The sequence below is a fragment of the Terrapene carolina genome, unplaced genomic scaffold (assembly GCF_002925995.2).
Source record: "Terrapene carolina triunguis isolate 2854851 unplaced genomic scaffold, T_m_triunguis-2.0 Scaffold85, whole genome shotgun sequence".
Classification (NCBI taxonomy): domain Eukaryota; kingdom Metazoa; phylum Chordata; order Testudines; family Emydidae; genus Terrapene; species Terrapene triunguis.
Genome location: NW_020664436.1, coordinates 46,452,847 through 46,480,132, shown reverse-complemented (window position 1 = coordinate 46,480,132; position 27,286 = coordinate 46,452,847). Strand labels below are relative to the sequence as shown.

At 40.3% G+C, this 27,286-nt stretch overlaps 2 protein-coding genes across 3 annotated transcripts in view; both read left to right on the top strand.

Annotated features, from left to right (window-relative positions):
* The first annotated feature begins 921 nt into the window (after nucleotides 1-921).
* VTA1 (vesicle trafficking 1) overlaps nucleotides 922-27,286 on the top strand; it is a 95,404-nt gene continuing 69,039 nt past the window's right edge. Inside the window, exon 1 of one of the 2 annotated variants that reach the window (XM_024220121.2) lies at nucleotides 922-971. Coding sequence is in view for 1 of the 2 variants with exons in the window: in XM_024220115.2 (XP_024075883.1) it covers nucleotides 12,163-12,271 (109 nt within the window). In the remaining variant the exon portion in view is untranslated. Of the gene's footprint in view, nucleotides 972-12,096; nucleotides 12,272-27,286 lie in introns of those variants that run through there. The other variant, XM_024220115.2, reaches the window with a different exon arrangement.
* Nucleotides 1,911-4,643, top strand: GJE1 (gap junction protein epsilon 1). The gene is made up of 3 exons (XM_024220130.3): nucleotides 1,911-1,949; nucleotides 2,690-2,872; nucleotides 3,946-4,643. Exons 1-3 carry the CDS (start codon nucleotides 1,911-1,913, stop codon nucleotides 4,339-4,341), a joined length of 618 nt encoding a protein of 205 aa, XP_024075898.1. The 3' UTR covers nucleotides 4,342-4,643.

Sequence of the window (27,286 nt, the reverse complement as noted above, 5' to 3'; positions counted from 1 at the left end):
TGTCTAATTGAATTTAAGGTCTTAGATCTGAAGCTTTTTGGCATGTATCATTTCAAATGTGGGTTTATTTACAAGTTCCTGTTATGTTTCACTCGCCTATTAAAAAAATTAAGTTATTAAGCTATAAATGTTGTCATTTAAATCATATTAATAAGCCATCAGCCCTGCTCAATGTGAATTTAAGTAATGCGGAAATGTATTTATAATATGGAAACGGGCAGAGATGTGTAACTTTTCTTTTTATATTAAAACTCTTCTTTGCAGCCTGCTAGGATTGTCCTGACTACCACTCAAACATAATTTCTGTTCATTAATTTCATTTTCTATCTGATAAGAAAATTATGACCTGATCTTGAATGAGAAAAAGGAGATGCACATTGTACAGATATTTGAGCGTGACAAACAGACGCGTGAAACAGCAACACTGTTACCTATATTTAGTCTAAATAATTATCACAAAGTGCTAGAAAGAATTATTTGATCCGAGATGTTTCATAAATAGGGAGAGGTTGCAATAGGGTGTACAAGGACTTGCTGAGTTCCAATTCAGTCTGAGTGGCTGAGAGACAGAGTGGTCTCTATTTAAGCCGTGGACTGTGGGACACTTGGAGGCAGAAATCGGCAGGTAGATCCAGCTTTCTCTTTCCGCCCCGTTCGAGCAATTTGAGCTTGAGTGCGCAGTAGCCCCTGCTGACTGAGGTGGGAGCGAGGCAGGGAGGAGCGACTCATTGGGCTGTGGGTGATTATTGGTGCGCTGACAACAGATCTCTCTCTCTCCCTCCCTGGTGTGCGCGCGCTCGGCAGGCGAGGCATTGCTGGCAGGACAGCAGCCTTCTTCCAGGATGGTCCCTGCTCCTCTCCCTGGACGGACCCAGCTGGCTGCCGCGGAGAAGCGGGATTCAACAGCAGCTCCTGACTTGAGCGCCAAGTGAATGGGGCGCCCCAACAACACAACGCCGGGGCTGCGGCTGGTGCGTACTACACCGTCTCATTGCGGTTGTTGCTACTTTCCACTAGGTCCAGGTCTGCAGAAAAGTTGGTTTCCATTCGAAAAGGAGGGGAAAGTCCCGCATGCCTCTGCGTCCTCGGGCTGCTGTGCAGCCCGGAAAATACATCTTGCGCTGCTTTTCCTAGCCCCCACTTGAAATCTCTGGATGGGTCAGGCTCGAGGGGGACTAAAGAGAGGGGAAAGGTGAAATATAGTGTGCGAGGGGGTTGGGGGGGGGAACTGTAAGGAGGAGGCTCGTGTTAGCAAATGGGGTGGATCTTATTAGTGATTCTCCGAAGGACCAGTGTAACTCCTGTTTGCGAGTGAGCAGAAAGGCGTTGGGAGAAGACAGATGTAAGAAGTAATCTTGCCTTGCCCACCCCAGGACTTCACTTTAGAAGAGAGTCCCTTCCAGCTGCTGTTTGCTAGGCAGATCCCTGTGCGTGAGACGCTTCAATGTTTCCTACGTTTTCACTGATTTCATTTGTGAGAATAACGTGAGCACAAAGAATGAGTAGCTCATGGGGGGCCCACCGGGATTGAAACCGCTAAGGAGCACTTTTGTGTGTTACTTTAGTTCTCAAGTAGCACAATGGTGTTGGGAGTTCATTGCCACTTACATGTTCCCCTGCCTATTGTGTGACTGTGTTATGGTGTTGGACGTTTCTGCTGACTGCGTTCATGGGGGATTATTAGGCAAACCACATGTACCCTGCTTTTGTTTGGGCTTTTTTTTTTTTGTCCTGAAAGAGTAAGGTTGATTGGGGCCCCAGAGATAAAAAGTGAAATGTGCAGTGACAAGTGTTTTGTACAGCAAGGGTCATGAGAGAGCAATAGCATCAGACGGAGTCTGATGACAGCAAATTGGCAATGAGGGGCATGAATTACGCCACAATTGCACTAGGATAACATCTTCCAAGACATGTCTTTAAATTACATCAAGAACTTCTATGAAGGATGTGTGAGTATTAAGTGAATAATGAAAGGAGAGGTGCTGGGGAAATAAATAATTTGCTTTCTTTATCATGACAAATATACATGGGTGGAGATGAAAGTTCTGATAATCAAATATGGAGGAACAGAATAGCATTCTCTGCAAAGGCAGACTTTAAAAACTACATAACCCATGCTTTCCTAACAAAATAAAGATGTAGCACTACTACTCAAAGTAATAGTGCAAACAGGTAACATTTCCTAGCCTAGTTCCTAGCAATGCCACTTTTGAGAAGTCTACATGTTTAATTTCTGACACTAAATATTAAGTGATCTTAGTTTAATCAATAGGATAATAAAAATTGATTGACTCTTTATTGAAGGATTCCTTTTCAATATGCCTAACATGTCTGTAGTTGTAGAATACTGAGTTTTATGAATGTAGCTGATATGTAAAGCCACTACTGAAATCAGAAAAGTGTAGTTGTTAAGCAGAATAACTGACATAATATAAATGAGAGTGTACTAGAAACAGTAAGTAAAATCAGTCCCTAACAATAACAAGGACTTTGATTATATTTCAAGCCACTATTTGGTTTAATGTACACAACACCCTTTGTATAATAGTTATTTTAAAAGGGAGAAAAAGGAGTGAGAAGGGTGTTTTAAAACCTGAAATAAATGTTCTAGGTAACCTGAAACTGGAAGAATAACTTTGTTCATCTTTGCCTTTGTCTTTCCTGCTGCATAATCCTGTGACTGTTACAGCTCAGGCCTCCAACAGTGATTGGTCAGTTCCATACCCTTTTCTTTGGCTCCGTTCGAATGTTTTTCCTTGGTGTTTTGGGCTTTGCAGTTTATGGAAATGAGGCCTTGCACTTCAGCTGTGAGCCAGACAAGAGGGAGGTTAATCTCTTCTGTTACAACCAGTTCAGGCCCATAACTCCTCAGGTAAATTTTCTTTTAATTGAAACAACCAATTATTTAGAAAATAGATAAAGAGTTCATAAAATGAAAGTAAATTCATTTCCCCATTTTACATAAAGAGTAGTAATTAAACAGAATGTGGTGGTAGTTTAAACCAGTGTTTTTCAACAACCAGTCTGTGGACTGGTGCCAGTCCCTGAGATCTCCCTGACACAGTTTAGGAAAGCAGCAAGCCAGTCCCTGGTATCTGTAATAAACTTCCATTTGTGACAAAGTAAGGGGCTGATCTTTTAACCTTTATTCACATGAGCCATCGTTACCCTTGCAAGTAGTCAGACTGATTTCAACTCATGTGAATAAAGGTTGCAGGATCATAAATAGCATTCTCTAACTTGGAAATATTTGTAGACAATAAGGGCCAGATTCTGTAACCCCTTACACATGCAAATCATCCTTGTTCACCTAGATCATTTCAGTAACTATAAAACAAACAGGAAGGTTGGCCTAGTAGATAGGGCATTAGCTTGATACTCGGAAGACCTGTGTTTGATTCCTGGTTCAGCTATAGATTTTCTGTATGACCTTCAGCAGGTCCCCTCATCTGCCTTAGTGCCCCCACCTGTAAAAGAAAAGAGAGATAACATTTAACTTACACTCAGTATGTTATGAGGATAAAATCCCTCAGTGATTGTGAAGCACTCAGGCTGAGATCTGCAAAGGTTTTTAACTTACGCTTACTTCCTGAGTCCCACTGAACTCAGTGGAAGTTAGGAGCCTAAACACCTTTGAAGATCTGGGCCTCATACTTTGGTGATAAGGGCCATATAAGTGTCTATAGCTAGAATTATACAGACAAATAAGGACTACTCATGTGAATAAGGGTATATAGTCCCAAGATTTATTGACTGTAACCTACTTTATTCATACCATTCTTCAAACTGGTGATTGTTCTTATCTTAAATGATCTTTTAATTGTTTTTAATGTATATCATAAATATAAAAAAAATCTTCTCACAAGAAATTTGGATGTGTGCCTGTTTTAACTGGCACAAGGTAGTTGTACATGATCTGACAGCAAAGTCTCTGCTACACTTTAGGTATTCTGGGCATTACAGCTAGTGACGGTTCTGGTACCTGGAGCAGTGTTTCATCTTTATGCTGCATGTAGAAACATCGATCAGGAAGATATCCTCCAAAAGCCCACCTATACTGTTTTTTATATCCTCTCTGTTCTGTTAAGGATTGTCCTTGAAGTTGTGGCTTTTTGGCTTCAGAGTCATCTCTTTGGCTTCCAAGTGAACCCACTCTACAGGTGTGATGCAGGAGCCCTTGACAAAAAGTTTAATATTACCAGATGCATGGTGCCGGAACACTTTGAAAAGACAATTTTCCTCATTGCTATGTACACTTTTACTGTGATTACAGTGGTGTTGTGTGTTGCTGAGATTTTTGAGATCTTATGTAGGAGGCTGGGTTTTTTAAATAATCCGTGACCCTGTTGTCATATTGAACTACTCCTATTTATGTGCCATCTATTCTGACAGTTGTGTGTGTGGTGGGTTTTTTATGTACAATGGAGATCTCAGTGTGAAACAAAGACCACTTTTTGTACACCTCTGCAATTTTGTATAGGAACTTCCCTTACATGAGCTTTTTGTATATTACTGTTGTCAAATACATAACTAAGGGCCAGATCCAAAAGACATTTACTCGTGTGAATAATCCTTACTCACATGTATAGACTGAAGTGAATGAAACTGCACATGTGAATGAATGCCACTTCAATGCCATTTAAAGCAATTTGGTGGGGGATGGGGAGAATTTTTTTTTTTTTTTTTTTTTTTTTTTTTTTTTTTTTTTTTTTTTTTTACACTTGTTGGAACTTGCTACTTAACTGCACACACGCATTTGGAACAAGTTTATTTTTAAATTGAGTGATTATTAATCTGCAGGGGAAAGCCATTCCAAACTACATAAATGCTCTCATGATTAACCTTTGGTTCAGTGAATTTTAATGCTCATGAAGTGAGCTTTAATGCTTAGGTAATGCCTGACATGGTACAAGAAAATGCTCTAAAATGTTCCCAAGCAGCTCTACCATTGCAACCTGATTCCTGAACAACCATATCCCTGGCCTTCACTAAGACTCCTGGTTGTGCTGTGATTTTAGTATGAACCAATGTCTAAACCTAGCTTGCAACAGACAAACCTATTTTATCTGTGTCCAATACTAGATGTAAATTTCCTTTTTAAAACAAAAGCTAGCTTGTGCTTCCTTGAATCCCCCACCCTGCTCATCTTTATATTTAAGATAAAACTTAGTCCCTCTTCCTTTTTTTTTTGTAATGAATCAGAGCTTATATTTATGGCTTATATTTGCTTATGAAGTAAAAGTGTACAGATCCCAAACTTGCCTCAGATGTGTAGCATTTAACAATTCATACATATTCATTATATGGTGAGGCAAGGAACAGGCCCTTTGAGTTAATTTTTGAATAGAAAATTTCAAAGAGCTGTCAAGATGACACTGCTGCTTGTGGGCCCAGTCATGCATTGATTTCAATGAGAGTTTTGCCTGAGTATGGCCTGAAGGACTGGATCTTGTAGTTTTTGTGGTTTTTTTTTTTTTTTTTTTTTTTTTTTGCCGTGCCACTTCTGCTCACCCATGGCACTATATACTACTGTTAAATAAAAATAATCATAAATATTCTGTGCATTAGAAATATTCCCAGCATTAAGTGTATTTGTATAATTTACACTTACTTTTATAGAAAATATATCATATCTTCTCTTGCACTCCAGTTTCCATCGCATAATTAATGGAAATTTTAACATGAAAATTAATCTTCTTTCTTGGAGACTGGACAGAAAGAAAAGGGTAGTTTTCCTTTTAAAATGTTTACAGTTAGAGTACTAATAATCACCTAGGGTTTTTTGTTTGTTGAAGATTTCTTACCCCTCAGTTCTGACTTCTAAAAGTTAAGCTCTTTTGCCTACTTCATCATTGTCCACAGGAGCTAAATAAAAAAAAACCCTCAATTTCATATTCCAGTGTGCCTACTTTCAGTGAAGACTCAACAAGAAAACAAGAGACTTTCTGACACATTCTTTTGAATTAAACTGATCTTAGGTCTCGGTCCAGTGCCCACTGAAGTCCATGGGAGTCCTTCTATTGTCTTCTGTGGGCACTGGATGAGGCTCATAGCGCTGAGAATAAAATGAGGGGGAAAATCTTAATTTATTTAAGAAATTTAACTTATTAAAAAAAGACAAACTAAAAGTTAACAAATAAGAGCAGACAAAAAGTTGCTGTAAAACATACAGGCTAAAGGGTCTTTCAGAGTTAATTTATCTTTGAAAACTCTGTGGGGAATCGGAATACAACTTTTACAGTAAGCTGAAGCCAAATCCTGTTCACTTTATTCATGTGAGTTGTCCCAACAGGCCCAGTTCTGCCAATCTTTTGTAATCGTGACCCACACAGGTAGTCCCAGTGACTTCAAGTGAGTAAAGCATGCAGGATTTGGTCGCTGTTGGACTCATATCAATCCAAACTGTGTACAGGTTACCTAGTTCTATATGGTTTTTTGAGTTGGCTAATGATGAGATCCTAAATTCTAATATATTTTTTTGTACTATAGGTTAATCTTTTGACTCTTCCCATGGAAACAAATGATGTTTTTCTTGTCTTAATATTATAAATGAATGTGGTATCTTTGGTCAAACACACTTAACTAATTATTTATTTGATATTTGGAAATACTACAAGGGTGGAGGGACTGCCCCTGTTTGTTGCTTGCCTAATATAACATGTACTTTGGTCAGTATATACATACTTACTTTTGTTGTATATATCAAATATCCATCCAGCTGTTTTTACATATATACAGGATCTGTTCTTTCCAAATTAAATTTGTAATCTCAGGTACAATAAATCTTTTTATGTATAAAAATACAAAAATACGTGTGACTATTGACAACCCAGTTCATCTGTGTACACGAAATATAGATCAGTAATCACAATTTTGTCAGTGTTTTTTTCCCTAGTGTTTCATATTTCTGTTTAAGTGATGAAATTCAAATGCTTTCCAAATAGACCAGCTGACCTCATGTTAATTACAAATAATAATAATTCCTAGATTCTATATAGCACTTTTCATCAATAGATCTCAAAGTGCTTTGCAAAGGAGAGCTGGACAGTACGAGTATCCCCACTTTAGCAATGGGAAAACTGAGGCAAAGAAAAGTGCTCAAGCAGTCATGCCGCAGAGCCAGAAATAGAACCCAGGTCTTATAAACCACAGGCCATTACCTGGTCTCTAGACCACAGCATCTCCTAGCCTAGGATACTCAAAACTTGGAATTTTAAGAGAAATTTTGAAATCTTGAAATTTGTTTTCATTCCAAAACCAAGCCATTTCTGAAATTTCCTGCAAAACAGAAATTCTGAAAGAAAACTGTATGCAAAATCCATTTTTGAAAAAAAAATTGTATTTTTGTTTCAAAACAAAATTTTGTTTTCATTTTATATTATTTACATTATTTCATTACATGAGGAGAAGTAGTGTAGCATATATGTCATAATATAATAGTCAAAATATTCTATTTTATTTTTTGAAATCATTATGGGAACGTGCTACTTTAACAAGAAAATTAATTGATTGAATACATTTGTACAAATTGTATCATTACAACACAAACAGGAGACACTTTGATCTAGAAAATAAGATTTTTACACCAGCTCTCATTCTAAACACTACATGTACTTTGTTCAACTGCATAAGTTGTTGTATGTAATGCCCTAAGGGTTAACTTGCTTAATAATCCTCCTTCTATAGGATGCAACCCCACACTTCTTAATCAAGAAAAACTCCCATTGAACTAAATCGTAGTTCTGCCTCAGTAAGGAGTGAAGAATTGGGCCCAGAATGCATTTCTCAAGCCATTTTCAAACTCTGTTTTACATAGGCTCGCTCCTCTGTGAAGGTGATTTATGTGGTTTAGAGTTAAGTATAATTATGAAGAATATTCTACCAGAGGCAACAAGTATTTTCTTAATGTAAATGGAAGCAGCAAATGTTGTAGATATACTTTCAGTTGGATATCTGGAGTGCTCCTTTCCCATGCATTAAAATGTAAATACATCTCTGTGTATGAAATGTATTACTGCACAAGAGCTGAGATAAATACTGCACAGAATGAAAAATATGAAGTTCTATCAATAAGCCGGTCCCTATAAAGGTCATACTATAAGCCTGATTCACTCACACTGGTGTAGGGAGGTGTAAACTGCAAAAGCTGTTGCAGCCATGGGAGCATTCACCCTGAAGGGACGACAGACAGTGTACCCACTGCTTTCTATCTGAAGGAGTTCCACTGCAGAGAGACCAGCTTCATAGGAGGCTGGGGCTTTATAGGAGATCTGACTTTGGTCAGTCTTGGCCAGGCTTGAGTTTTCTCCTGGGGTGGAGGTTGTCTGCAATCCCTGATGAATGAACCTTAAATTGCTAGGAGCTCTCAATTATTATGTATTTATAAGGCCTTCGCTGCGTGCCTTCTTCTGGAATTATGAAGTGCTCTCAGGAGGCAACAAAGCAACACTAAGTACCGGGAACACAGGTGAGCATTTTTTGGCATTGCAGTGAGATATGCCTGAAATCCAGAGCCAGGGGAAATCCTATAAATCACCCATACAAAAAAAAACTTTAACTTGCAGGTAAGGCTGCTGAACTGTATTTCCTATCAATATAGTTGCCAAACATTAAGGAGATAATTAGATAAGACAACATTAACATCCACACCAACCACAGCTCATGTGTCTTGCCCAATTATAATGTCCAGCTGCACTCATTGACAATCTCCACAACAAATGCTTTCTATTCTAATATAAAACCACCCACAATGTACACATCCAATTACCCAAACTTATATTCACTTGTACAATCTTTGTTCTAGCCTCAGAATATTTTAGATAGAAACAGAATAGTATAGGCTCTTGCTGAGATTAGAGTTAAGGTTATGGGTTTGAGGAACTGGATATGTGCTTTGAATAACCTGCTCTAGTTTCTCTTCAGATTGTATAAATCATTGATTCCCAAACTGGGAGCACGCCCCCCTGGGAGGGCGTGAGGCTGCCGGGCCCTTGAGCTCCCGGCCGGGGAGGCTAGCCCCTGGCCCCTCCCCTCCTGTCCCCCATCCTCCACAGGTACGCCACCGTGCGGGTAGCAAGGCTTGAGCCCGCTCACCTCCTAGACTTTCCAATAAGACAGCCCTGCCGCTCTGAGCAGCCTGGTAAGGGGACAGGGAGCGGGGGGAGGGGTGATTGGATAAGGGGCAGGAGGTCCTGGGGTGGCAGTCAGGAGATAGGGAGCAGCTGGATGGGGCGGAGGTCCTGTGGTGGTGGTCAGGAGACAGGGAGCAGTTGGCTAGGCGTGGGAGTCCCGGGAGGCCTGTCAGGGGGTGGGGGTGTGGATAGGGGTTGAGGCAGTCAGGAGACAAGGAGCAGGGGGGGTTGGATAGGGAGTGGGGTCCTGGGGAGGCGGTTAGGGGCAGGGGGTCCCGGGAGGGGGCGGTGAGGGGACAAGGATCGGGGGGGGGGGGGGGGGGGATGGGGAAAAAGGGGGGGGGGGGGAGCGTGCGTTCAGTGAGCTCGAAAATTAAAAAGGGGGTGTGATGCTGAAAAGTTTGGGAACCAGTGGTATAAATCTTTATTGAGTGAACTTAATTTCAAATTAACAAAGTTTGGGGTATTTGGTGGGGGGGTGGGAAGAAGGCAGATGAGGGAATTTCCTTGTTTTCTAAAATGAGGAAAAAAAGTTTAAATGGAATTGGCATGTAGGGTTTGAAAGAGTGCAGCCTGCTCTAACAGATGTTATGAGGCACAGCAAGTACAGTTTCCCTTTTGCAGTTCTTTACACATCTGTAGGGCCCTACCAAATTCACAGCCGTGAAAAATACGTCACGGACCATGAAATCTGGTCTTCCCCCATGAAATCTGTATTGTAGAGGGTAAAAGCACACAAAATACTAGATTTCACAGTGAAGACAAGCATTTCTCAAAAGGGGTCCCGACCCAAAAGGGGACTTTTGGCGGGGAGGGTTTGCAGGGTTATTGTAGGGGGGTTGTGGTATTGCCACCCTTACTTCTGCATTGCCTTCAGAGCTCGCTCACCGGAGAGCAGCAGCTGTAGGCTGAGGGCCCAGCTCTGAAGGCAGCAGCATAGGTAAGGGTGACAATACTGTGACCCCCTTACAATATCCTTGCGATCCTCCTCCCCCACCCCCACAATGCCCTTTTGGGTCAGGACCCCTATAGTTACAACACTGTGAAATTTCAGATTTAAATATCTGAAATCATGACATTTATGATTTTTAAAATCCTATGACTGTGAAATTGACCAAAATGGGTCATGAATTTGGTAGGGCCCTACGTATCTGCATATAGTATGTGTGTGTGGAATTATAGCTATATGAGACCTCAGAGGTTAGGTAATGGAGGGAAAGACTTTTATCCATATTGAAAGTGTTAAACAACTTTAAGCATTTAAAGTGTAACCTAAAAAACCACATCCCCTTTCCCTGTTCTCCATGTCTCCCTCTGCCATATCTGTCTGTAACCTTTACAGCCCCGCTATTAACTCCCAGATTTGAGCATCCCCCAACGTCCCACCCCCCTGGTCCTCCAAACCATCAGACCTCCCTTCCCTGACACCCTATATACTTCCTTTTTATTTATACCCTTATCTGAAGCTTCACATCCTTGTCTGTACCTTTATTCCATGCCTCCATTTTCTGCACTAGGGCTTTGTCACCACTGTTACCCCTTTCTAGCTGGAGCAATTAGCCAATATTCGGGGTCTTGCAGGTTGTTTCTATTAGGAGGAGAAATTGATGGACTCAGGTATTTCTTTGATGCAATCTTGTTTATTTCCAAAAACTGTACACAAAGTTCTGTTTTCTGGAACACAATAGGAATCATACAGCAAGAGGCAATTTCCTTGTTCACAATTCCAAGCCTCTTTCCAGACAATACTCTGCCCCAAAAGCTCTCTCTTGGCTTTCTCTCATGGTCATGCTACAAATTATTCTCTTGCTTTCTACTTCTCTGGCTGTTTTTTTTACATACACACACCAATCCCCAGCCCCGGCATTTGCATTCAGTCTAGTCTTTGGGCAATGACTTTCATTGTTCCAATTATCACTAAATGGGCATTTAACAGTTCCTTCATGTACCCTGTATATAAGGCAGCTAGTAGGCCCAGCAGTTACAATGAGGTGATGACATCATGTAATTGCCCATATATCAAATACATGTTTGCTGGGGTCCACCCAACCTCCAGCATAATACCACAATGCCCCAGTCCGCTAACAACTTTCTAGCCTATCCAGTCCCCCATCCACTCCATCATATTCAATCCCCTCCATCCTCCCATGTCCTGACTCAAGACACATTTAAGCATGTATTTTTTTTTTACATTTTTAACCATTTAAAAATAAATGGGGAAAAATCCATTCAAATGTGCAATAGGGGAGATGACTGAAGGGGGTTGTAGAGTGCAGAGGTTCTCCAGGAAAAGTGCCCACGGTACAGTGAATTACAAACTCCATTTCTTAAGCAGCTTTGCATCCAAGTTTCCCTTTGCCCCTGTCCTCTCCCACCATATCCAAATAAGAGATGGCAGAGAGGACGCATGAAGGCTTGAAGGAAAAGTTTCCAAAGAAGCGTAGCTTGTAGGTCCACTAGGGATGCACTGTCCCAGGCTGGTGAATCTGCTAGTTTTCCATAGTAAGGTTTGCTAAATCAAAACTGTTCTGAATAAAGGTAACTGAGCACCCACTGTTATTTTTCTGTGGGTGCTCCAGCCCCAGAGCACCCACAGAGTCACCACCTATGTCTGACAGGGGAATCAACACAGTGGAGGAGGCCACAATTTTTGTCTCCGCCTTTGATAAGAACACGCCTGCAGCGGCTACACTACCGACCACTTGCCCGGCCAAGAGCAGCCCTAGGCGATTTCTAAAGCTCCCGGATCAAGGGACGGTCGTGTCAGCGCTGGGCTTCGAACACGGCTCGCCCACCAGGCAGGCGCGCGCTGCACAAGGCCACTTCGCCCCGCGGGTGGCGGCCCCTCGCCTCACTTTCCCCCGCCGCTCACCAGGGGTCGCTGCTGCAGGAGCGAGGCACCTCTCTCTCCCGCCCGCCCGCCTCGGCCAGCGGCTGTCACTGCACCGGAAGCGGAAGTGGGCCGCGGGGGTCGGGCTTGGTGCTAGTTGTTGTTGCTAGTGCTGCCGCCGAGGGTCCGGTCTGGGGCGTCATGGCGGCCACGGCCCTTCCTCCGCTGCCGGAGCAGTTCAAGAGCCTCCAGCATCATTTGCGAACCGGGCAGGAGCTGGACAAGCGGGAGCCGGTGGTGGCGTATTACTGTGAGTGAGGCTGCAACGGCCACGAGAGCCCCGCCCCCCACTCACCGACCGGTCCCCCCGCCCCCCACCACCCCCGGACCCATACCCCCCCGCCCCCCCCCCCCCCCCCCCCCCCCCAAAGGGAAGGCCCTTTTTCTAGGGGGGGGGGGGGGGTGGAGTTAAGAATCACAGCGCAATAGCTGTTCATTAGCGTTGTCATAAATAGTTTTGTTCCACGACTAAATTTGTCCATCTTTAATCCGGTGCCATAAATTAATGTTTGTTCCAAACTCAGCGTTGCCTTTAATTAAGGGAGCACCTATTTTGGGTCGTCCCCCTCCCCCCAACCCTCAGTGATTAATGCCCAAGCCTCAACGTCTAGCAAAACACCGCCCAGTGTCCCCACCCTCGCCTCACTATATTAAATGGGCCACCTTAGAAGTTGGAATAATTTTAATAAGGGGTTTTAAAAAAATCAGTGATGGACGTTTTCAAATGCCTCTTTGAAATATAAAAGTAGACTCATAAAATGGAGAAACAGACTAGATTCAGGTATCAGAGGGGTAGCCGTGTTAGTCTGGATCTGTAAAAAGCAACAGAGGGTCCTGTGGCACCTTTAAGACTAACAGATGTGTTGGAGCATAAGCTTTCGTGGGTGAATACCCACTTCGTCAGATGCATGTAATGGAAATGGACTAGATTCAGGAGAGCTTGGTTCTGTTCCCAGCTCTGCTGCTGATTTGTCTGGCCTTCAGCAGTTCACTTTCCCCATCTTTTGAGACAGATGTTTGTGTATACGTCAGATATTTAAAATCTTCATTTGTTATTGTTTGAAATTTCCTCTTTCTAAGGGCAGGTCTACACTACAGCCCAATCTAATTTACGTTGCTCAGGTTACATGAATGCAAGTTTTGTGCTGTCCACACTGGCGCTACGTTGGCGGAAGATGCTCTCCTGCCAACATAGCTTATGTTTCTCGCCGAAATATATGCTGACGGGAGAGTGCTCCAGTGGCACAATTGCATCCATGTAGCTGTGCTTATGCAGCACTGTACTGTAGAATGGCCCTCACTCATTTTCAGCAGGGAGGAAATCATATTTTCTTAGGGCTTGTCTACACTACAGACACTACAGCAGCACAGCAACAGCGCTGCAGCCGTACTGCACTAGTGTAGATCCTTGCTACAATGTCAGAAGGGTTTTTTTCGTTGCTGTAGTTAATCTGCCCCTTCGAGAGGCAGTAGTAGTTGACAGAAGAATTCTTCCATTGATTTAGCGGTCTCTATATTGGGGCTTAGGCTGGCCTAACTACATCTCTCTGGGGTGTTAATTATTCACATTGCTGAGCAACATAGCTAGGCCAACCTAAGTTTTAGGTGTAGAGCATGCCCTACTGTTTCTCTCTCTTGAATGACTTATTCTTCTCCTTTGAGCTAATTTTATCCGGTGGTAACTTAATGGCGTTGCAGTAGTACAGGGGTAGGCAACCTATGGCACGTGTGCCGAAGGCGGCACGCGAGCTGATTTTCAGTGGCACTCACACTGCCTGGGTCCTGGCCACTGGTCTGGGGGGGCTCTGCATTTTAATTTAATTTTAAATGAAGCTTCTTAAACATTTGTAAAATCTTATTTACTTTACATACAACAATAGTTTAGTTATATATTATAGACTTATAGAAAGAGACCTTCTAAAAACATTAAAATGTATTACTGGCACGCGAAACCTTAAATTAGAGTGAATAAATGAAGACTTAGCACACCACTTTTGAAAGGTTGCCGACCCCTGCAGTAGTATATTTTCAGAAAGGAGTAAATGGGGAAAGGAGCTTTTTAACCAATGATTTAATAAAGTACTTCTTTGTATACAGAGGTGAACTGAAAATGCAGACTTGCAATGTTTTGAAAAACATAGGCAACTCAGCGGCACAAGAATGATCCTAGTCTTTATTTCCTGCAAACAAATAATATGCTAATACAGTACTAGAATATCAACAAGTTGAATAAGGCATCTGTAAAATAACAGGAAAACTGGATGTTTGTAATAATTGCTGGATGGTTCTAGTAAAACAACACAAAGTCATCTTGTGTGTGAAAGGAAGCACTAGCTCGCTCCTGAAGTTCTTTTTTGTTATCAGATGTAACACAATGTCTAACTACGTCGTACAAATAATAGAGTTTCATGTAAGCAAGTAAGTGCAGGTTTTTGTTCTGATGAAACTAAATGCAGAAATGTTTGATGACTAACCAATACTAATTTCTCTTGTTTTCTTGATTTATATATTTGTTCTGAAATCTAATATAAGTTCTCAAGAGTATGTAGGAAAAGACTAACTTTTTATCACATCTTAATATGTTGTGATAGTTGAGTGTATTTTGTGATATTTGAACTTCAGTGAATAAGTACTTAAGGGAGAGGAGATAAAGTGCCAATTAGCTTTATATCATTTATGGTACATCCCTGCTTGAGCTTTAAATTAGTGTAGGTGGCCTTGACTTTTCCATCTGGCCACTTAAGTGTGCTTACTGTGTTATTGAACATAGCAGAAAAATATGTTCCAGTGACATAATGTTTCTCATTACATTACAACTTAAAGTAAAAAGTGATGACATTTTGTTTTCAAAACCAAACACTGTTTAGATTCTGAATCCTTTTAAATGTCACTGAGCAAAAGAATCAGTCGTCACTGAAATCATTTAGAAACTTTAAGTAGTGTTTCATACAAATAGACAACTATATTGTATGGTTCCAATCCTGCAACTTCTGGTGTGCTGGAGAGCCCCGTTGAACTCCATGTTGGTGGGATTCCATGCAAGGACAAGGAGTTGCAGGATAGAGGAGATAGGCTTTGATCCTGAAAATGTGTATTTAACTTTACTATGATGACTACTCCCATTGACGTCTTGTGACTCAAGGTAGTAAAATTAAGCACGTTCATGAGTGTTGGCGGTGCCAGGGCCTAAGGACATTTCTGCACATTTTTTAGCAGTAAAATTGTCAGTAGTGACCACTCCTTGATATTACTGCTATATGTAACTTCCTGCTGTTCCCTTCCTCGCCCCCCTCTATTTCAACAGATAGTGGGTGTTAAGTCTGTGTTATGAACAGACCTTGGTACTTGAATTGGTAGTCAGATTTTTTACCTCTAAGTAATACACTTTGCTTCTTGATTTTAGGTTAACATATTGTTTGTCTCACAAAAATAGCAAACAGAAAATTTTAAATAGAAAGATATACATTTAGAAGTGTTTGTTAGACTATAATAGTTTTTAAAGATTACACGTTGGGCTTAAACTACTTTTATTTTAAACTGTGTATTGTAAAATACTTTTTTTTGAGCATTTCCTTTTCTAGGCTGTATTAAATAGTTTGTGTTAATCATATGGCAAGATCTTCTCAATGGTGCTTGTTCAGTGCCTAGCTGTTTCCACACCCCACTAATGATCAGATTTAGTATGTAGTAATGTCTAGAAGAAAAGTTATATAGCTCCACTAGAGAAAAGGGCACAGGTGATTAATGGTGAACAAGGTGGAATTCTTTCTTCATTAAGTAATATGGGTGGAGGTTAGATTGTTTAATAGAGTTGCATGACTTATTCAAGGGATGTCATTTTCTAAACACAAGGAGGCAAACTCTGATAATAAATCTCTGGCCTGTTCAATACCTAAAGAAAAAGTTGTCCCCAAGTAATATCAAAGACAGTCTGACTGGAAAATAAACTTGCAAAATAACCGTGTTTGAGAGATAATTACTTGTTTCTGTAACATGTCCACGTCTGTTGTAGAGGTTTGATGAAGGAAACTTCTTCAATACTGATTTTTGTCAACCTTTCACTCTTGGCTCTTTTCAAATTAGCCTGTACATTTTCAAGAGTATATTTATTAACTGAATTGTGTTCTTTTTACTTACTGTAGCTCTAATTTAAAGGTATTGATAGCTGTGCAGGTGTACTGAAAGCAACACTATTGTCCCTGAATCTTTTCAACACTCTATAGTACATACATAAATCATATTTCCATATCCAGTAAAGGCAGTATAAAATAGTATAAGTGATATAATCAGCATGCTCCAGCAATTTCTAAGAAGCAGAGATATAGGGCCTGATTCTGATAACACAGTGATATAAATCTGAAGTATCTCTGTTGAAATCATTGGACTAACTGGTGTAAAATATGTGTGAAAATAATTTGATCACTAGATTTTTTTTCAGATCTCCCTTCTCCCTCTCCCATCATCTTCGAATTAATCTTTTGGTCGGATGACAGTTGAAAAAGTCCTTACTCAGCATGTGCATTAGTGATTTTCCTGAAATTCAAGGGAAGAAAACACATACAAGATTTCAAGTTGCCTACTTCTCCCAGTACTCTAGCTGGCCATTGTTTGATTGAAAAGCTGAGTGAAACAGAGGAAAAAGCCCCTGGCCAACATTTTTCAGCGGTTAAATGGGGCTTTTCTCACTTGGGGGACTTTGGGGAATAATAAAATGTTGACAGACATGACCTTTTCTACCTGCAGTAGATCCAATGTCTTTTTTTTTTTTTTTTGTAACAAGAGATAAAGAACAAGGAAGTGCTGCTTGGCCTTCTTGTCTTTCTAAGGCTGAGGTCTCTGCAGTGTATTGCAGTTCTATATGGTTCATTCTGTTTAGCATTACCGAGCTATTTCTGTCTGCTTATTTTATACAGCAGCTACAGTGTAGACCCTCTCACCCTCACCTATATTTGACATGATATGTTGCTTAATGAAAACCTACTTTGTGTTTTTCAAAATTAACACCAACTAAAATCTCAAGTTACAGTAAAGTGTTAGCATTAGTGGTAAATTTAAGCTTGGATATTATTAAGGCACAGAAATAATTATAGACAGCAAGAAATATTTTTCCCATTCCACTTGGTTATAGTTGCAGAAACAACGTTCTACTGTAACTTGATGCATTTTTGCTTATTAGGAAAATATTGAATAACCATTTAATCTTACTTGAAGCAGTATATAACTAAATGGTATTAGATCTTTCCACTGGAAAAAATCTTTGTCAATTATGTACTTTATACATTTAACTAGGGCTTATTAGAATTCAAAAGCATAAAATATTGTGTCCAGAAGATTCCTTGTTTATTAAAAGGTGAGTTCCCTGAGTTTCTACATACTGGAAGGAAACCTACATTTATTACATGTCTGCAACAAAGTTTATTTGCAGGATAGTACCTACTAAGACGTCAGAGTTCAAACTGATTCACATGTTGTCCATGGTTGAACAATCTGTTTTCTGTATCATAATAGTAGTAGGGAAACAGGTTTTATGGGGGTTTTTAAGTGTATGATTTGAGGCTACACATTAAGGAATAGGTTTTAATCTTTTGTTTTTCTGGAATATTTAAGGAATAAGACATCTAGTTTGTGGTGTGCTGTGACCCATGTTTTGAATATATGGGATAAATTACAATCCATTACAATCTACATATCGCACAGACTATGCTGAGAGACTGTGTCACACACTCTCAAAGAAACTGCGAAACCACCTGATCAGCATCCTATACAGCAAACAGGGAAAGATTAAGAATGAGCTCTCAAAACTGGATACTCTCATAAGAAACCAACCTTCCACACAAACTTCCTCATGGATAGACTTTACAAAAACTAGACAAGCCATTTACAAGACAAACTTTGCCTCTCTACAAAGGAAAAAGGACACTAAACTATCTAAACTGCTACATGCCACAAGGAGCCACAACAGTAGTTCCCTTAACCCACCCAGCAATATTGTTAACCTTTCCAGCTATACTCTTAGCCCAGCAGAAGAGTCTGTCCTATCTCGGGGCCTCTCCTTTTGTCCCTCCAGACCCATGAACATGATACAGTTCTGCGGTGACCTAGAATCCTACTTTCGACGTCTCCGACTCAAAGAATATTTCCAACATACCTCTGAACAGCATACTAACCCACAGAATCCCCCCTACCAGCACTACAAACAAAAGGATTCTGCGTGGACTCCTCCGGACGGTCGAAACAACAGACTGGATTTCTACATAGATTGCTTCCGTCAACGTGCAAAGGCTGAAATTGTGGAAAAGCAACATCACTTGCCCCATAACCTCAGCCATGCTGAACACAACGCCATCTACAGCCTCAGAAACAACCCTGACATCATTATCAAAAAGGCTGACAAAGGAGGTGCTGTCGTCATCATGAATAAATTGGAATATGACCAAGAGGCTGCTAGACAGCTCTCTAACACCACATTCTACAGGCCATTATCCTCTGATCCCACTGAGGATTACCTAAAGAAACTACACCATCTGCTAAAAAAACTCCCTGACAAAGCACAGGAACAAATCTGTACAGACACATGCCTAGAACCCTGACCAGGGACATTCTATTTGCTACCCAAGATCCATAAACCTGGAAATCCTGGACGCCCCATCATCTCAGGCATTGGCACCCTAACATCAGGCTTGTCTGGTTATGTAGACTCTCTCCTCAGACCCTACGCTACCAGCACTCCTAGCTATCTTCGAGATACTACTGACTTCCTGAGGAAACTACAATCCATCGGTGATCTTCCAGAAAACACCATCCTGGCCACTATGGACGTAGAAGCCCTCTACACCAATATTCCACACACAGATGGACTACAAGCTATCAGGAACAGTATCCCCGATAATGTCACAGCTAACCTGGTGGCTGAACTCTGTGACTTTGTCCTCACCCACAACTATTTCACATTTGGGGACAATATATACCTTCAAGTCAGCGGCACTGCTATGGGTACCCGCATGGTCCCACAGTATGCCAACATTTTTATGGCTGACTTAGAACAACGCTTCCTTAGCTCTCGTCCCCTAGCGCCCCTACTCTACTTGCGCTACATTGATGACATCTTCATCATCTGGACCCATGGAAAAGAAGCCCTTGAGGAATTCCACCATGATTTCAATAATTTCCATCCCACCATCAACCTCAGCCTAGATCAGTCCACACAAGCGGTCCATTTCCTGGACACTACTGTGCTAATAAGCGATGGTCACATAAATACCACCCTGTACCGGAAACCTACTGACCGCTACACTTACCTACATGCCTCCAGCTTCCATCCAGGACACACCACACGATCCATTGTCTACAGCCAAGCTCTAAGATATAACCGTATTTGCTCCAATCCCTCAGATAGAGACAAGCACCTACAAGATCTCTATCAAGCATTCTTAAAACTACAATACCCACCTGCTGAAGTGAAAAAACAGATTGACAGAGCCAGACGAGTACCCAGAAGTCACCTCCTACAAGACAGGGCCAACAAAGAAAATAACAGAACACCACTAGCTGTCACCTTCAGCCCCCAACTAAAACCTCTCCAGCGCATCATCAGAGATCTACAACCTATCCTGAAAGATGATCCTTTACTCTCACAGATCTTGGGAGACAGACCTGTCCTCGCTTACAGACAACCCCCCGACCTAAAGCAAATACTCACCAGCAACCACACATCACTGAACAAAAACACTGACCCAGGTACCTATCCTTGTAACAAAGCCCGATGCCAACTCTGTCCACATATCTATTCAAGTGACACCATCATAGGGCCTAATCACATCAGCCATACCATCAGGGGCTCGTTCACCTGCATATCTACCAATGTGATATATGCCATCATGTGCCAGCAATGCCCCTCTGCCATGTACATTGGCCAAACCGGACAGTCTCTACGCAAAAGAATTAATGGACACAAATCTGACATCAGGAATCATAATACTCAAAAACCAGTGGGAGAACACTTTAACCTGTCTGGCCATTCTTTGACAGACCTGCGGGTGGCTATCTTAAAACAGAAAAACTTCAAAAACAGACTCCAACGAGAGACTGCTGAGCTGGAATTGATATGCAAACTAGACACAATCAACTCAGGGCTAAATAGGGATTGGGAATGGCTGAGCCATTACAAACATTGAATCTATCTCCCCTTGTAAGTATTCTCACACTTGCTTCTTATCAAACTGTCTGTACTGGGCTATCTTGATTATCACTTCAAAAGTTTTTTTTCTCTTACTTAATTGGCCTCTCAGAGTTGGTAAGACAACTCCCACCTGTTCATGCTCTCTGTATGTGTGTATATATATCTCCTCAATATATTTCACTCTATATGCATCCGAAGAAGTGGGTTGTAGCCCACGAAAGCTTATGCTCTAATAAATTTGTTAGTCTCTAAGGTGCCACAAGTACTCCTGTTATTTTTGCGGATACAGACTAACACGGCTGCTACTCTGAAACCTGGGATAAATTAGAAATTATCCTCAACTTCAGTTTCTTAAAGATGGGTTTTCTCCATCCTATATCTCAAGTATTTTCCTTTCTCTGTCTTTGTTTGTGGGCACTTATTCTTTTAAGAGGATTGCAAGGAAGAAACTGTACTGTGATGCTTTTGCCCTTATTGTTGCAGCAGAACTACAAGTAGCTGTGTATTTAGAAGCAAACGCTTACGAGAAACATTTGGCAATTATTAACCTATTTGATGGAAATTATTAGAACAATGAAATCAAGCTGATGATATTGTTTAAAAATACTAGGAGATGGACAGAAATGGAAATATAGAACAGATATGATTCAGAAATTAAAACTTGTTTTCTGAGGTGTATATTCTTTGACTTAAGTAAACTATTAAACCTATGACTTACCCACTGGTCAGAGAATAACCTTTGGTCTAGGACCTCAATACAGATCTGAGGATCATGAAGCCTCCATTTTAACCTCTCTCAGAACGTTCCTTACACCAACTCATTCTCCTCTGGCGATTTTGTGAATCTAACCCTTTAAAAATGGCCAGAACAAAATGTTTTCAGTCGAATAAAATGTTTAATTTAATCTGAAATGGACTTCAATTTGCCAAATTTGTCTGGAATTTTTCAAATTTGATTTGGATGCTACTGTTTTTTTTTTAATTGCCAGCAAACTGAAAAATCAGTGATTTGCCCAGCTCTAGCTCCAACCTATTCTGTCATCCAGCTAACTATAATTCCCATTGGCATCTCCCTGGAACTTGTCATTTTGGGCAAAATTCTCTGCAGAGGGGCCCAGGTTGATATCAACATCTCCACTCTCTTGCATCTAGCAGCTTGTCTACACAGGGACATGCAGGGTAAGCATGGATGTGAATTTAAAGCACACTAGTGATTTCTCACTAACTCCCTATGTGGATACTCTTACTGCGCACTAGAAGCGCCTTTGCACTTTTCATTTATACCCTAAATTACTCTGCACTAAGTTCTTTGTATTGACAAGCACTTAGTGTCCTAAAAAGATGATTAAAGAACATGAGCCCTGTAGATAAAATGAGGGGTAACCCCAGCAGAAGAGATCCAAATTCCTGGTTCTCCTTGACCCTATCTCATATATCCCTGTTTGATTTGGACAAAAAGGGGGAAAAAATAAGGTAAAAGCTAAAAATCACAATAAAAGCAGTCGTCATTGTCAGAAAAATGATTTTCAAGTTGAATGTGTCCATTTAATCATAAAATATTAACATATCTTCGCCAAACATATTTCACATTGTAAAACATACATCTCATTGCTAATCACAAAAGAAACGACCATTAAAAATGCCGTGATTTCACACTTTCCCTCTCTGTCCCTTCCCAACTCACTGACAACCCCATATAATTTACATGATCAGTCTTTGATGGACGTTTCATAGGAATATAGATTGGTATTATGATTCTGCAATATACTCTTCTAAAACAGGTGTGCTATAAATCTGAAGACCTATTGTGGAACTCGTGTAATTTTTTTTCTTTTCTAAATTGACATTGATTATATAAAATTCATTTTGGTTATTAATATGCAGGGTTTAATTTAGAAAGCATATGTTACTTCCCCGACCTTGTCCCTTCCCTCACACCCCAGTCTTCAAATAAAGGAGTTCCTTTCCCCATCCATCCTTTAGTCTGCATTGTGGTGTTTTTTCTTGGCTGAGGAGAGCTGGATGAGATTGTTTGAAGCTAACAATGCTACTTCTACAGTAGCTCAGATCTAGGGATTGTTACAGAATGACACAAAGTACTCTTCCTTCCCACTAGAGGCCAGTACGGGTTGGGATCACAAAATCTAGATACTGAATGAATATGACTCAGATGTCGCAATGTATATTGCTTCAGGGCCAACATAACAGACCCTCTTCTGTAGCTTTCACAGACTGGAGTTGCTCAAGAGTTATTTTTCTTTTGTGTGGACAATCCCATTTTTTGACTTCTTTCTTTGAACAAGCTGTGTCATTTTAGATGTGGTAACTCATGACTGCAGTTAATTGAACTTGTCTACTTCTACTTTTCAAGCAATTTCTCAAGTATTTGAAAAAGATCTCACTTGCCTTTTTACTAAACTCTTACTCATTTCTAATATTAAGTTTAGTGTTTTTTCACATTAATATATTGGACCCTAGTAGTGCTCTGAAGTTTAAAAAAAACCCAAAACAATATTATGATCTCTACAAGATTGGATTTAATAGGGAATATGGTAAATTGCCTTAACAATACCAAGAATTAGAACTGTAACCTTTCAATTGCATACAGAATACCATTGCTTTTGTCTTTCATATGAATTAAGTGCTCATAATAGGTGTGACTGATTGATGTTTTCATCAGTTGAATGGGTACAGCATAGACAGTTACACTGCAAAGTTCCCCAAATGGTCCTGAAAATGTAGCTCAGGGCTTGGCTATACTTGCGAGTTACAGCGCAATAAAGGAACTCCGGGCGCCCTAGCTCATTCCCCGTCCACATTGGCAAGTCACGTAGAGCGCTCTGTCTCTGCGGCTACAGCGCTGCTGGTACTCCATCTCGGCGAGAGGAATAACGTTTGCTGCGCCTTGGCTACAACGCACAGCATCAGTGTGAACAAGGTGTTTGGGTTACTACGCTCTGATCGGCCTCCGGAAACGTCTCATAATCCCCATAAGTCAAGTGGCCACTCTTGTCATTGTTTTGAACTCCTGTAGGAATGCGGAAATGCCCTTTCAAAGCTCCGTTTCTGACAGCCGGCATGCAAGCCATTAATGTGAAATGCTGTGTGTGTGTGAGAGAGAGAGGTGGGGGTGGGGGGGGGGGTCTGCTGCTTTCTGAATTTACAAGACAGCATGCTGACATGCTCTCAGCCCCCCAAAACCCCACTCTCTCTCCCCCCACATACACATAACATACTCCCTGTCACACTCCACCCCACCCCCCCATTTGAAAAGCACATTGCAGTCACTTGCATGCTGGGATAGCTGCCCATAATGCACCGCTCCCAATGCCGCTGCAAGTGCCGCAAATGTGGCCACGCCAGTGTGCAAGCAGCTGTCAGTGTGGACAGACTTCAGCACTTTCCCTACTGCGCTCTACGAAGGCGGGTTTAACTCACAGCGCTCTACATCTGCAAGTGTAGCCATGCCCTCAGTCTTTGCCTGGAAGAACCAGGGATGAGTGTATTTCATTCTTCAACCTACTAATCCTCTAAATTTCTAACAAAGGCAAACAAAGTTGCTATTTGTGATACATTTTCACACAGGCCATTAAAGAGAGGAAGGATGGTCCAGTGTTAGGGCAATAGCCAAAGACTTGGGATCAAGGTCCTGCTCTGCCACAGACTTTTTCTGTGACCTTAGACAAGTCACTTAGCCTTTCCGTGCCTCAGTTCAGCATTAGAAAATGGGGCTTATAGTATTCTCCTGCCTCAAAAGAGAGATGTGAGGATAAATACATTAAAGTTTGTGAAGCACTTAGATACTATGGTAATGAGGGCCATAGATAAAACTTACGTTTTTAACACACACCCCCGCCCCCCGAAAAAAAAAGCAGGACGGGGAGTCTCCTTTTATTCTTTCAGCTAATATTTTAAAAACAGATTTTCATTTCCCTTGGTTATGTCAATAAGAGAAACCAAGCAAATGTAAAACCTGTCTTCAACCCTTGTCAATTTTCTTAAAAGTTTTTTTTGTTGCTTTTTCCTTTATAGTGTATATGTATCTCATGTTACATACTAAGCAAACAGATAGTGATGAGACAAAGAAGACTTTTTAAAAAATGCTTTCTCCTGACCAACATAATTTTCTTTTTATGAGTAACTTATTTTATTATGAGGCTTAAGATCCGAATCTGTTAGGTTGTGTAAAGCTTTTAACTTGGAAAGCCATTGATTTGCTATTGTTAGCTCTGTTTAAAGTATTCAGGATATTTGGAATATCTGATTGTTAAAGCTGAAGTAAGGTTTTAGAAAGTGCATTGGATTGACTCTGACAGTGTACTTGGAGGTAGTATGTTATTTTAATTGTTTTGTGGAAGTGCAATAATCTGACCATTAAAGATGCAGATATTAATACTGACCTTTTAAAAGATTAAAACCTGATACTTTTTAGGTAATGTTTGCAAGTCTACAGATCAAGTTATTGCCCATTGTCATCTTCCTCATAATATTTTAAGCTTTCCTTGTGTTTGCTCTGACCATAGCGAGCATCTTCATTGTAATTTATGGGGCAACCCCCTGGTACCTTTCCTTTGACTGAGAGCCTAGATCTGTCCTATTTCTGTCTCCCTTGAGAGTAAATGAACAGGTTATTCATCACAATGACCACGAGTATCCTCTAATTAAAGTCAGCAATTTTAAATTCATGGGTTTTTTTATCCTGTTTTTTAGAGAATAATAAAATAAAATTTTAATCAGTCTAAATACATTGACAGCTATGTTGCTGCACAGTATTTAGCTTAACCAGATCAGACTTTTTTAGTTTTATTCAAACTTTATGTAAAAGGACCAGAAGTTGGTCTTTAAATAACAGCACTGAAAGACCAGAGCTTGGAAGAGTGAATTGGTCATTCTTTTTCTCGGATTCTTAATTGAGATTTGTAAAGCCTATTTGCATTACCGGCTGAACTTCAGAGTTGCAACGTGTTTGTAATTGCAAATATAACTGTATTTTCCAATTAATTCATTTTATTTAACAAGCTGGTATTCTTTGGAGAATAGTATGTTCTAAAATAGTTGTTTATAATTTTCAACACAATTTTTTTGAAACAGTATCAAGTTTGTAGTATTAGTAGTACAATATGTATCTCCTACATAGTGTTTTGACAAATGAGACCACCCAGCACATATACAACATTGTGGTAAGTTTTAAAATGTGGTACTGTAAATGATCCCCCTCAATTCCAGGATTTGGAATACTATTAAACATGAACTGAAAATAGATTTTTTTTTCTTGAATTTTCTTTTTTTTACTTTTTAAAGGTAGTCTGGCTATTTTTTCCTCCAAAAGAAAAAGTTTTCTTCTGCTTGTATTTTTCCTTAGAAATATCAGGAATTTCAAGTTTTGTTATCTTTGGGGAGGACTTATTGTTTGAATCAAATTTTTGAGTCAAACACTTTTTCAATCAAACTCTTACTGTTTGACTTTTTGCCCATCTACATCTCCCATGTTATGTAATGGAGGGGGAGCATATGACCCTCCAAGGTGTTTTTTGTATATATACATATATACTGCAAAATAGGTAACATGTACTGAGTCAGTTAATTCAAGTGAGTTAGACTTGGCCATCCTGAAAAAAGTAGCATGATGAATACTAAAACTACTAATTCCATAGTGGAATAAACAGTGGTGCAAGTAGAAATCATTTCTTGCTGGTACACTTCACTCATGGGAGGGACATAAGGGGGAGGCATGTGAACTCCCCATCTGACCCCCCACGTGATTCCTCCCCAGCCTGGACCCTCCCTGTACCCTCCCGATCTACATCTATTACCTGGGGGAAGGGGTCTGACTGTCCTTCTCTCGCTGCGGTGTAGACTTCTGCTATACAGACCCCAGGCAGGAGCACTCAGGAGAGGCAGCTGCGAGGAAGGGCTGGGGGCTGAGCTGGGGGTGGTACAGCCGCGCTGGGCGACCGTGAAAGGAGTTGTTGTTTCTGTTGCTACAGAACAGTTGTCCACATTGGATTGAATGGGTCTGGAAATCAGGGTGGATTGATTTTAAATCAAGTCAATTTAAATAATGATTTAAATCACCAAGTGGAAATCCTTGATTTAAATAGTTGATGTTAATCAACTTTTCCATTTGTACTTTAGTTACTTTCTAAACAAAGTTGCATTCTCATTGGTTGATATAACCATTAAAACATGTTCACTTACAACTAAATAAAGCCTTTGTGCTAGATTTGGTACATCTTTTTTCTACCTAAGAGAGTATACTGTAACTATATACATATATTTAAGCAACAATATATAGCTTTATATTTTCAGATTCTTATTAATTGTACATTTTAATATGTTAGAAAATAGTGACTAATATATTGCTTATTTATAACAACAAAAAACTAATTTTTTGCTCATGATTTGTGTCAAGCTGGATTAGGATGGTAACTGGAATTTAATTAAATGAAAACAGCATATAAAATTTATTTTTATTAAAACAACCTTAAATGTTGTGGGCACAAACTTCTCTTATCAGAACATATTTCACATTTACAACTAAATGATTTAATAAAGAAACAGAGGTATTAACTGTAGTCAGTGAATAAAATTAATTACTGATATTTCATATGAGCCTTGGAAAATTTTCAAATATGTCTAAGTGAAAGTGACTGGAGCTTAAGTTCCTACTTGCCTAAGTCTGTTGAAAATGAGACAACCTAAGTTACTTGGGCTGTGTTTCAGACTTTTAAAATTAGTAAATCTCAGACCCTCCCTCTTTGTTTTTATGCATAGGCTGAAAGAGAGACACAAGTTTTCCTGCATTTTCAATTCCCAATCGATTTCTCAACTTTGAATGAATTAGTCCACATGAAGAAAATAGTCTTTCTATGCCTGCAAAAGAGGCTACAGCTGTCAGAAGTCAGTTTAGCACTTCAGCATAATATGGTTCCAGGTGCTTAGCTACTGACTTCTACCAGTTCAGTGGTGTGACTTTCTTTAAAACATAATCAGCAAACATATATTGCTTGAGTGGTTCACCTCCAGCCCTGAAATTTATTATGGTTGTTATGACTTGAAGAGTGACTATTAGATGCCCATGTCATA